The sequence below is a fragment of the Aureococcus anophagefferens genome, assembly GCF_000186865.1.
Source record: "Aureococcus anophagefferens unplaced genomic scaffold AURANscaffold_21, whole genome shotgun sequence".
Taxonomy (NCBI): domain Eukaryota; class Pelagophyceae; order Pelagomonadales; family Pelagomonadaceae; genus Aureococcus; species Aureococcus anophagefferens.
In genome coordinates this window covers 252,685-264,073 of record NW_008705581.1, presented here as the reverse complement: position 1 = coordinate 264,073, position 11,389 = coordinate 252,685, and the positions used below count along the sequence as shown (strand labels likewise).

General features: G+C 71.8%; 2 protein-coding genes across 2 annotated transcripts in view; both read left to right on the top strand.

Moving 5' to 3' along the window:
- Nucleotides 1-1,559: 1,559 nt before the first annotated feature.
- On the top strand, nucleotides 1,560-4,214 carry AURANDRAFT_296 (hypothetical protein; the record flags this gene model as incomplete). Its single annotated transcript, XM_009041393.1, has 1 exon — nucleotides 1,560-4,214. A coding segment is annotated over one exon (2,655 nt), but the record flags the coding sequence as incomplete, so codon positions are not given.
- Nucleotides 4,215-7,524: 3,310 nt separating this feature from the next.
- AURANDRAFT_66284 (hypothetical protein) overlaps nucleotides 7,525-11,389 on the top strand; it is a gene marked incomplete at both ends in the record, with an annotated part of 7,846 nt that continues 3,981 nt past the window's right edge. The window contains 3 exons of the mRNA XM_009041512.1: nucleotides 7,525-8,313; nucleotides 8,513-9,297; nucleotides 9,445-11,293. Coding sequence (XP_009039760.1) covers nucleotides 7,525-8,313; nucleotides 8,513-9,297; nucleotides 9,445-11,293 — 3,423 coding nt within the window. The remainder of the gene's footprint in view (nucleotides 8,314-8,512; nucleotides 9,298-9,444; nucleotides 11,294-11,389) is intronic.

The window sequence follows — 11,389 nt, the reverse complement described above, 5'->3', positions numbered from 1 at the left end:
GCCCCACCACCCCGCGGCCGCCCCCAGGGCGGCCGCGCCCGAGGTCCCACCGCACTCCCGACTCGCGCGCGCGGCCGCGCCGCAAACCCGCTAACGGGAGGTGTAGCCGCGTTCTCCCGGACTCGGAGGGGACGACGTCGCGGAGGGGAGCTCTCGACGCGCCGCCCCCGATTGCGCGCCGCGCCCCGAGCGCGCGCGGTCGGCGGTCCACGGGCAGGCTCGGCGATCGGTGGCGCGCGCGTCGGGCCGCGTCCGCCCGGCCCGCCCGGAGCGGCCGCGGCTCGAGCCGCCGGCCCCGGCGACCGCGCGCGGTCCGCGGCCGCCGCGGCGGTTTCGGGCGGTCGAATCCGTCCGTTCCGGGTGTTGGGCGCGGCGCGCGGCTCGTGCGTCTTTGAGCGGGCGGCAGGTGTCGGACGCGCGGCCGTGCGCGCGACAGAGCTGCCCCATGCTACAACAAATGAGGGGCAGCCCTCCTCGAGGGCCGCTTGGGCCTGTGCTCGAGGCAGCGCCGCCGGGCGATGCCGGCTAGCATTTCGCGCCGTGGGGCGCTCGCGCCGCTCAGGCCAGGCCTGCACGCGACGCATCGTCGGGCCACGCGGCGCAAGCTGCCCGTGCTCAATAGTTTCGGGCAGGTGTCAACCCACCTCAAGTTTGGACGCTACGTGCAACTTTGACACCTGGCAGAAGCGGACGGCTCCGGGCGCACTCCGGACACGAGGGGGACGCCCCAGGCGCGCGGCGGCGCCGGGCGGGGCTCGCGACGGACCGCCGGCGAGCGGCTTCCGTCGCGGGCGAGCGCCTTCCACATCGCACGGACGCCGTCATCGTGGGCAGGCCGCAGCACATGTCTGAGTCGACGCGCAGCGAGCCGATCGATCGAAGAATTCTTGATCGATCCGGAGCGCCCAGAGCCACCAAGATCTCAGCTCGTGCCCGGCCGTGTGTTCCGAGCTCATCAACCAGCTTCCTAGGTGCGCGCGCGTCCCCGACCCTCTCGCCCCCGCCCCAGCGCCCTCCAGACCCGCCGCCACACCCCGAAGACCCGGCGCCCCGAGTTTCCCGGCCCCCGTCGCCGAAATCCGCGAGCGGCAACTCGCCGAGGCCAAACGAGGCCCGCGGCCCGGGCACGCGCCCCGCCCGCGGCCCCCACCACCCGCCCGGCCCGCACCCCCGACTCCGCCGCGGTGGCCGCGCCGCCCGCGCCCGCGGCCCCGCCACCCCGAACCTCCGCGCGTCCGAGTTTCCGCCGCCGGCTGACGGATATCCTTTTTGCAGAACCCACATTCACCGTAGGCTCCCGCCGTTCGACCGCCCCTCCACCTTTCACCACCACCATGTCCTCCAGCATCGGCAAACCCAATGTGTCTAAGCCCGCTCCGGCGGGCAAGAAGCCGGCGGGCGACAAGAAGCCCGCCGGGCCGCCGGCCGCCGTCGTCGCCGAGGCCAAGAAGGTCAAGGGCGACGCGCCCAAGGCCGCCGCGGCCCTCGCCAAGGCCTTCGCGACCCCCGACGACGCCGCCTTCTGGCTCCTGAGCGAGGTCGCGGACGCGAAGCTCGCGCCGTGGATCCTCGCCAACTACGCGGCCGTCCTCGAGGCGTGCGGCTCGAAGAAGGGCCCCGTCAAGGCCGCGGCCAAGGCCGCGTTGGCCGCCTGCGTGCCCGTGCTCCCCGCCGAGGCCGCGCCCCTCGAGCTCCCCTGCCTCTTCAAGGCCATGGCGGTCGAGCAGCAGTGGCCCGCGCGCGTCGCGGCGCTCGAGCGCCTCACGGCGCTCTGCGCCCTGGCCCCGAAGCAGGTCGCGGCATGCCTCCCCGGCGTCGTGCCCGAGGTCACGCCCTGCCTCTGGGACACGAAGAAGGAGGTCGCGGCCGCGGCCAAGGCCGCGATGACGGCGTGCTTCGGTTTGTGCGGCAACCGCGACGTCGAGCCCGTGCTCCCCAAGCTCATCTCCGCCGCCGTGCGGCCCAAGGAGGTGCCCGAGTGCGTCCACTCCTTGGCCGCGACGACCTTCGTGCAGTCCGTGGACGCGCCGACGCTCGCCGTCGTCGTGCCGCTGCTGTCGCGCGCGCTCGGCGAGCGCGGCGCGGGCGCGACGGCGCTCAAGCGCCAGGCGGCGCTCATCATCTGCAACATGTCGAAGCTCGTCGACGACGCCCGCGACGCCGCGCCCTTCCTGCCCAAGCTCTTGCCGGGCTTGGTGAAGTTGGCGGACGAGATGTCGGATCCGGAGGCGCGCGAGGTCTGCGAGCGGTCGGTGGAGCTCATGAAGCGCCTCGAGGCCAAGTGCTCCGGCCTGGCCAAGGGCGCCGAGGTCGAGACCAAGGTCGCCGAGGCCTTTGGGTCCAAGGTCGGCGCCGCGGCCGGCGACGCGGCCGTCGCCAAGGCCTACGTGCTCGACGTCTGCAACGCGCTGGCGTCGCGGCGCTGCTTCGCCGGCGCCGAGTGGGCCAAGGCCCCCAAGGCCGTCGCCTGGTGCCTCCCCGGCGGCGAGGCCGCCGCGGCCGCGGCCATGGACGCCGCGGCGGCGATGATGGTCGTCGAGGAGGAGGAAGAAGAGGAGGACACGGCGGAGCAGCTCTGCGACTGCAAGTTCACGCTGGCCTACGGCACGAAGATCCTCCTCCACAACACGCAGATGAAGCTCAAGCGCGGCCACAAGTACGGCCTCCTCGGCGGCAACGACTGCGGCAAGACGACGTTGATGCGGTCCATCGCGAACGGGCAGCTCGAGGGCTTCCCGCCCGCGGACGAGGTCAAGACCGTCTTCGTCGAGGCCGACATCATGGGCGAGCTCAGCCACTACGCCTGCCTCGACTACATCTTCAACGACGCGCGGATCCAGGCGTGCGGCGCGTCGCGGGAAGACGTCTCCGCGATCATGCTCAAGGTCGGCTTCTCGAAGAAGATGCTCACGGACGCCGTGACGACCCTCTCCGGCGGCTGGCGCATGAAGCTCGCCCTCGCGCGGGCCATGCTCCAGGACGCGGACATTCTGCTGATGGACGAGCCGACGAACCATTTGGACGTCATGAACGTGAAGTGGGTCAAGGACTACATCAAGGGCCTGACGAACGTCACGGCCATCATGGTGTCCCACGACTCGGGCCTGCTCAACGACGTCTGCAACCACATCCTGGAGATCAAGGACCTGAAGCTGTCGTGCTTCCGGGGGAACTTGTCGGCGTTCGTCAAGGTGCACCCGGAGGCGCGCGCGTACTTCGAATTGAAATCGAACAAGCTCAAGTTCTCCTTCCCGAAGCCCGGCCCCATCGAGGGCGTCAAGTCCAAGGGCAAGGCCCTCATCAAGGTCGTCGACGTGTCCTTCAAATACCCGACGTCGGAGAAGAACATCATCGAGAAGGCGACGGTGCAGGTCTCGCTGTCGTCGCGCGTGGCCTGCGTGGGCCCCAACGGCGCGGGCAAGTCGACGCTCATCAAGAATTTGACGGGCGAGGTCGAGCCCTGCACGGGCACGGTCTGGGCGCACCCGAACGCGCGCATCGGCTACATCGCGCAGCACGCTTTTCACCACATCGAGAGCCACCTCAACAAGACGCCCAACGAGTACATCCGCTGGCGCTACGCCGGCGGCGACGACAAGGAGGCCATCGCGAAAGATACCATGCAGCTCAGCGAGAAGGAGGAGGCCGCGCAGAAGCAGCAGATCGAGTACGTCGTCACGGACCCGGAGACTCTAAAACAGACGAAGTCGAAGCGCGTCATCGCGCGGCTCACGGGCGAGCGCAAGACCAATAAGTCGACCAAGGAGAACGACTACGAGGTCCAGTGGAAGGCGCCCTACGACGGCGAGGACCACAAGGTCTACTTCGGGCTGAAGAAGCTCATCAAGTACGGCTGGGAGAAGGCGGCCAAAAAAGTCGACGTCAAGGTCGCGCAGGCCGCGTCGGGCATGTTCCGCCCGCTGACGCAGGCCAACGTCGAGACGCACCTCAAGAACGTGGGGCTGGAGGCGGAATTCGCGACGCACCACCGCATCTCCGCGCTCTCCGGCGGCCAGAAGGTCAAGGTCGTGCTCGGCGCGGCCATGTGGATGCAGCCCCACATCGTCATCCTCGACGAGCCGACGAATTATCTGGACCGCGAGTCCCTCGGCGCGCTCGCCGACGCGATCCGCGACTTCGAGGGCGGCGTCGTCATCATCTCGCACAACAACGACTTCACGACGGCCTTGTGCCCCGAGACGTGGGTCGTCGAGAAGGACGAGGACGGCATCTCGCGCCCCAACTGCCAGGGCGACCCGGAGTGGATGAAGAACGCCCTCGCGACGAAGTGCGACGACCAGCACGCCATCACGGAGGTCACGGACCAGTTCGGCAACGTCACGGAGGTGAAGCAGAAGAAGACGCTCTCGAAGAAGGAGGTCAAGAACATGATCAAGAAGGTCAAGGACATGATCAAGAAGGGCCTCGAGCTCGACGAGGACGAGGAGGCCTTCGCGGAGGAGCACGAGCTCTGGAAGTAGGCGCCGGCATTGGATGCCCGCCGCGACTTCACCTGTCACCCGCGAAAGACGCAAGCCCCCCGCACCGTGCGCCTCGGCCGACGAGTCCGCTGTCGGACCGCCAAAAACCGGTTCGCGCCCTCGGCCGGAAGAACCCTGTCCATTGCCCTAAGGTCTCACGCCCCCCACTCTTGGACGGTCGGTTGGACGAGTCACGGTTATCGAAGGGGGCGCGCGCTTGGCGGTTGTGGTGTCGTTGAAGACGAGCATGCCGTTCACTGATTTTCATGTTTCGCTCCCGGAACCGAGGGGCTGCTGCAATCACGCTGCATCGCGCGCGATGCAGCCGACGTGAGGCGCGGGGCGACCACATCGGTGCAGCTCGAACGAGGCCATTTGAGATAGCCGCGGCGGGCCGCCTGTAGGCGTCCGCCTAGCCGTCCGGTACGTTAGAGGAGGCCCCGCGCCGCCTAGGGCGCGAAGAACTGGAGGCCGTCCGGGCTGCGGAACTCGGGCGGCACGCCCGGGTGCCAGAACTGGACGATGAGGAGCACGAGGTCGTCGCCGCCGGGCTTGGCGTTGTTGCGCCGCTCGTGCTCGAAGGAGTCGTCGAGGACGACGCACTCGCCCTCCTTGAGCGACTCCGTCCGGTCGCCGCACCGCGTCACCGCGACGCCGCCGTCCGGGCACTTGACGGCGAGCTGGGCCGTGAGCACGCAGTTCGACGGCCCGCAGTGCGCCGGCTCGCGGGCCCCGGGCTTCAGCACCGTCAGGTAGGCCTCGGCGACGCCGCAGCCCGCGGCCTGGATGGCCTCGCGCCACTCCTCGACGGCCTGCGCGGCGCGCGGGAACCGCGCGCACATGGGCGCGATCTTCTGGCCCTGCGTGAAGAGGGGCGCGATGGACCGCAGCGCCTCCTTCTCCTTGCGGTGGGTCCAGCGCGCGTCCGTCATGGGGCTGCAGTAGATGTCGTGGTGGCCGTCGGCGTTGCGGACCGACATGTCGAAGTCCGCCTTGGACCCGGCCCAGGCCCGCTCCAGGTTCGTCGCGAAGCCGAAGACGAGGTCGAGCTCGAGCGCGCCCGGCGCGTGGACGACGTCGTCGGCCTCGCCCGCGTCGTCGGCGTCCTTCAGGGCGTCCGACGCGCGCTTCGCGACCCAGAACTGCTGCGCCGCGAGTTTCGGCGAGAACTGGGACGGCCGCTGGTTCACGCGGAGCCAGACGTCGTTCTTCACGGCGCGCTTCGCGACGTCGCGCACGCGCTTCTTGTAGCCCTTGTCCTGGGACTGCTCCAGGACCTGGCAGAGGCCGAAATACGCGCGGCGCAGCGACGCGTCGCGGTCGAGCGCCGCGCGGTACGCCTCCTCGGCCTCGACGGGGTCGTTGACGGCCTTGGCGACCTCGGCGTGGCCGAGCCAGCGCGTCGGCTCCCACTTCTCCATCGCCGTCAGGGCCTTGGAGATGCGCACGGCCTCGCCCGCGCGGCTCTCGTCGCCGCGCTGCTGCACGGCGCGCGTCTCGAGCTGGAGGAGCCGCGACGACACGGCGGCCCAGGCCTTGACCTGCTGCGGGTAGCGCGCCTCGTCGGCGCTGCCCAGCAGGTCCCGCGCGCGCTCGAGGTGGCCGCGCGCGTCCGTGTCGCGGCCGAGGCGCTCGTCGCACGACGCCGCGAGCGCGTGGAGCTCGACGTTCGTCACGCCGCCGTAGCGCGCGCCCTCGTGCTCCAGAATCTCCGCGGCGTTGATCGCGTTGGCCCGCGGGTCGCCGTCCTTGGACTGGAGCAGCTGCACGACCTCCTGCAACACGCGCGCCATCTCCGGCGTCGGCGCCGTCGCGTCCCGCAGCGCGCCGGGGCTCGCCTGCTCCTGCGCCGCCACGAGCTCCTCGCCCGCGGCCCGCGCCGTCAGGCGCAAAGCGCGCAGCTCCTCGTTGAGCGCGAGGAGCTCGTCGGCCGCGCGCGCGGCCTCCGGGTTGTTCCGCCGGATCTTGTCCAGGATGAAGCCGCCGGCGACGGCGCCCTCGCGGTGCTTCTTCGGCGCGTGGGCGCCCCGCGTCGCCAAAATCTCGCGCAGGACGAGGTCGCCCGCGCTCGGGCCCGCGGCCGCGACCTCCTCCAGGTCCAAGTAAAACGCGCCGGACGCGTCCTTCGCCGCGCCCGCGAACGCGTCCTCGACGACGGCGTCGGCCGCGACCGCGACGGCGGGCCCCTCCGCGCGCCGCGTCGACGCCCGCAGCAGGTCCGCCGCCAGGGGCTTCACGCCGACGCGCGTGTCGTTGAACCGGTCGGCGAACGCTTCGACGAGCGCGGACACGGGGCCCGCGCGCCACTTCCTGGGCACGCCGATGCGCAGCGTGCAGTCCCGGCGGCCGCCGCCCTTGAACTCGAGCACGACGGCGTAGGCGTCCTTCTTCTTCTTTGTTTTCTTCTCTTTCTCGGCCGGCGGCGGCGGCGGGAGCGCCGCGGGCTTCGCGGCCTCCTCGGCGACGTCGGACGCCCGCTGCCGCACGTCCGACAGCCGCCGCCTCAAGTTCTCGATCTTGGTCACGTAGGCCGACGCGTCCTCGCCCTCCCACCAGTCCTGCTGGCGGCCGTCGAGGAAGAACCGACAGTAGGGAAACGTCTCGATGCCCCGGACCGTCTCGCCCTTGAAGCGCTGCTCGACGAGGCTGTACTCGCACTCCTCCCAGGCGACGCGGCAGAAGGTCACGTCGGGGAACTTGTCGCTCAGGCCCTTGAACGTGTCCTCGAAGTTGCAGCAGTGCATGAGCGTCGTCCGCGTCGCCAGGAGCACGACGACGCGGCCCGCGCTGTGGGCGACGGCGACGTCGTACTCGCGGATCGTCCGCACCTTGAAGACCTTGCCGCCCCGGCCCATGGCGGCGTGGCGGCGCGCGGCGCGCGGCGCACTAGGCGACTCGGCTGGCGGCCGCGCGTCTAATTTCTCGGCGAGGCTGACGTTTGCCCTCGGATGCTGCCCCAAATTCGGTGCCGTCTTCGGCCACGGCAGTGTGTTCGAAGTGAGGCGCCACCCCAAGGACACTTCGGGTCCCTGGGCTGCCAACGATGGCGCTCGTCGTCGCCAACGAGACGTACCTCGCGGACCTCATTTTGCCCTTCGTCGACGTCTTCCAGATGGGCCGCGTCGAGATGATGTCGCGCGCGGGCCGCGGCGCCTGCGAGATCATCGCGCTGCGCCTCCAGGAGCCGCGGCCGGGCCGCGCGGGCTGCGGGCCGACGGTGGTGCGGGACGACGAGCCCCAGAGCCACGCCTACCTCTGCCTCTGCCTCTTGAGCCGGCGCGAGGCCGTGCGGAGGGGCCGCGCGCTCGCCGCGGGCCCGTTGCACTCCGTCGTCGCGGACGCGCGCGGCCGCGTCTGGAGCTTCGGCCACGGCGCCCACGGGCGCCTGGGGCTCGGCGGCTCCTGGCTGAGCGCCTGCACGCCGCGGCCCGTGGAGCTGCCGTCGCGGGTGCGCGTCGCGCAGGTCGCCGCGGCGCACCGCCACTCCGTCGCGCTGGACGTCTTAGGGCGGGCCTACACCTGGGGCAGCGACGAGGTGGGCCAGCTCGGCCACGGCGGCGCGCCCCGGGAGCGGGCGGGGCCCCGGGCGCGCACCGCGGAGCCGCGGACCGCCGCGCCGCGGCTCGTGGACCAGCTCTTCTGCGGGAGGGGCCAGCGGTGCGTCGAGGTCGCCGCGGGCGACGAGCACACGCTCTTCCTCGCCTCCGACGGCCGCGTGCGCGCGTCCGGGTCCGCGAGCCGCGCGGGCGTCGGGCCGTCGCTGAGGTACGTCGGCGGGGGCGCCTACGAGAACGAGGCCGCGGGCGCCGGGCCGATCACCGCGCCGACCTGTGTGGAAATCAAATCTTCAACCCGACTTCAATGTGCGCGTATGCGACCGTTTCGACGCAATCTCTTCGACCGTGCTTCGAGAACTCGATGAAAGCAATCGATTCGTCCAAAAATCAGCCGAATCGACTTCGATTTGACCGAGCTAGAGAATTCTCAAGTTTGGTCAGGACCACCCAAACCAGTGGTTGAATTCCACACAGGCGCCGACGCTGCTCTGGCGCCTCGCCGACGACGCGGTCATCGTCAAGGTCGCCGCCTGCGGCGCCCACTCGCTGGCGCTCGACGCCGAGGGCCGCGTCTTCTCCTGGGGCGACGGCGACGGCGGCCGCCTCGGCCACGGCGACGACGCGGGCAAGGCCGAGCCGACGCTGATCTCCGCGCTCGCGGGGACGCGCGCCACGCACGTGGGCTGCGGCGCGGAGTGCTCCTGCGTCGTCACGGAGGCGCCGGAGCTCTTCTGGTTCGGGGCGGAGAACGGGTTGAGCTACGTCACGGACTTCGTGGAGGCGGAGACGGACGGCTTGTTGTGCTGGCGGCTGCCGACGGCGTGCCCGCGCGCGCTGCCCGACGCGCCGCGGCGGCGGCGCCGCGCGTCGTCGGCGTCGTCCTACCGGTCGTCGCTCGGGTCCCTGGACGCCCTCGACGACGACGGCGACGAGAGCGGCGGCGACGGCGACGGCGACGCCGCGCCGCGGGCGTCGCGGCCCGACGCGCTCGCCGTCGGCGGCGGCCTCGCGGCCGCGGTCGTCATCGTCGACGGCGCGGCGCACCAGCTCTGCCGCGACGGCACGGGCGCCTTCTCGCGCCGGAGACTGGCGCTGCCGGCGCCCGCCGTCGCCGCCGCCTGCTCCGACGAGCACTACCTCGTCCTCACGGACGACGGCGACGTCCACTCCGCGGGCAACGGCGGCCACGGCCGCCTCGGCCACGGCAGCCACACGTCCAACCAGGACCCGAAGCGCATCAACGCGCTCAACCGCGACGGGTAATGCTCGTCTTTCGTACGACGGCGCCGAGTGGGATTTCGTTCGACGGCGCCGCGGCCGAGTGGGATTCATAAACTTCAAGGTTGGATCATTGCACCTCGCCGAGCAGAGGCTGCCTCGACGATGAGCGGTCCGGCGCCCTTCAGCACGCGCGACTGGACCAAGGTCTGCGAGGAGGATGACGCGGCGGAGGAAGAGGAGGCCGCCTTCCTCGCGACGTTGGGCGCGTCGCTCGACCGCATCGTCGAGATCAAGAAGGAGCTCGCGGGCCTGGTGACGGACAAGCGGGGCTATCCCATCTATCCGACGTCGGAGAAGGCGCTCCTCGACGAGTGGGAGGCCCTGGCCTCGGACGCGCTCGACGCGCTGGAGCCGCGCCTCTGCGACTCCAAGTTCGAGCAGAGCGTCGCCCAGTTCTGCGAGCTCCGCGCGAGCTGCCGCGTGCGTCTCGGCCGGGCCGACAAGAAGTGGGGCCTCATGCGCGCGCGCGGCCTGCCGCCGGGCACCGTCGACCAGGCGCCCGCGCTCGCGCTGCTCGCGGACGTCGAGGCGGACCTCGACCGCGCCGACGGCATCGCCTGCACGAACCAGGACCGGAGCCTGCTCGTGCGGATCTTACGGACGCGGAAGCAGGTCTACGAGGTGCTCCAGTGGGACCACGCGCAGAGCAAGGACCGCCTCGTGACGACGATGATGCGGCTCGCCGAGGCGAGCCGCGAGGCCGACGGCGGCGCCGTCGACGCCAAGTACGAGGACGTCGTCGCGTTCATGGTCCAGCTCGAGCGGCGCGTCGTGCTCGACGCGCGGCCCATCCGCGACTGGTGCTCCAACGACTGGCTCGCGCGCCACTTCCGGCCGCGCGCGTCGCAGACGCAGTGGTACGCGGCCTACTGGAAGCACTACAGGTGGCTCCGGCAGTACAAGCACCTGTCGCGCGAGGACTGGTCGCGGGGCCGGGGCATGGTCGCGTCCTTCGGCAAGGCGGAGAAGGACGACGGCGACGACGACCCCATGGGCGAGTACTTTCCCGACCGGCGGCCCATGATGCTCGCGTGCTGCGCGCTGGGTTTGGCGAACCACGGCGACACGACGTGGGCCCGCGAGGGCGAGGCGTCGGAGATCTACGCCGAGGCCGCGGCGCTCCTCGCGGTCGTCAACGAGGCGCCCTACGGCAACTGCGGCGCCCTCGCGGGGCTCGCGGCCGACGCGGCGCTCGTCGCGCCCGCGGGCCACGAGGCCGGCGGCTGGCAGCGCCTCCTCTGGCTCCGCGCGCGGCTGCTGGAGGTCAAGGCCGCCGTCGAGGGCCTCAAGGCCCACAAGCACGCCGACGCCAAGGCCCTCGACGACGACTGGGTCGCGAAGATCAACGTCGCCGCGCACCGCCTCGAGGCGCGGTCGAAGATCGCGCGCGTGACGCCGCGCGTCGTCCCGCCGCCCCGCGCCGACGGCGCGGCGGAGGCGCCCTTCCGCCGGGGCTTCCTCGCGAACGCGAAGACGCGGCCCCGGCGCGCGCCCCACGACCCGACGGCCGCGCGGCCCAAGCCCGCGCGCGTCGCGAAGAAGCCCGCGCCGGTCCCGAAGCCGCGCGCGACGAAGGCGGAGGATCCGACGCTCGGCTGGGGCAACGTCGAGGAGCTGCCCGTCGAGGATCCCTACGCCGCGCCGCCGCCGAAGCCCCGGGACACGGGCAGCGGCGGCCTCTTCGGCGCGAGGAAGGGCTTCCTGGAGCCCAAGAGCTACGAGGCGCGCGTCCGCCGCGCGCCCGCGGCGCCGTCGCCGCGCGAGGCCGCGGCGCCCCCACCGCCGAAGCCGAGGCCCCGGGCGCCGCCGCCGCCGATCCCGCGGCCCGGCCGCGAGCTCAAGGTGCGGTCGCTGAGCCCCTGCTACGAGGTCTGCGAGATCTGCACGTGGACCGAGGGCGGCATCGTGAGCCGGAGCCAGGGCAACGTCGTCGCCGCGCTCGGCGGGCCGTCGGGCCACGCGCTGCCCGCGGACGTGCGCAAGGCCGCGCGCCGCGAGCTCCGGCCCGAGGAGACGCTGGCCATCGGCTACGCGGACCAGCGGCCGCGGGACACGCAGCTCCTGGGCAAG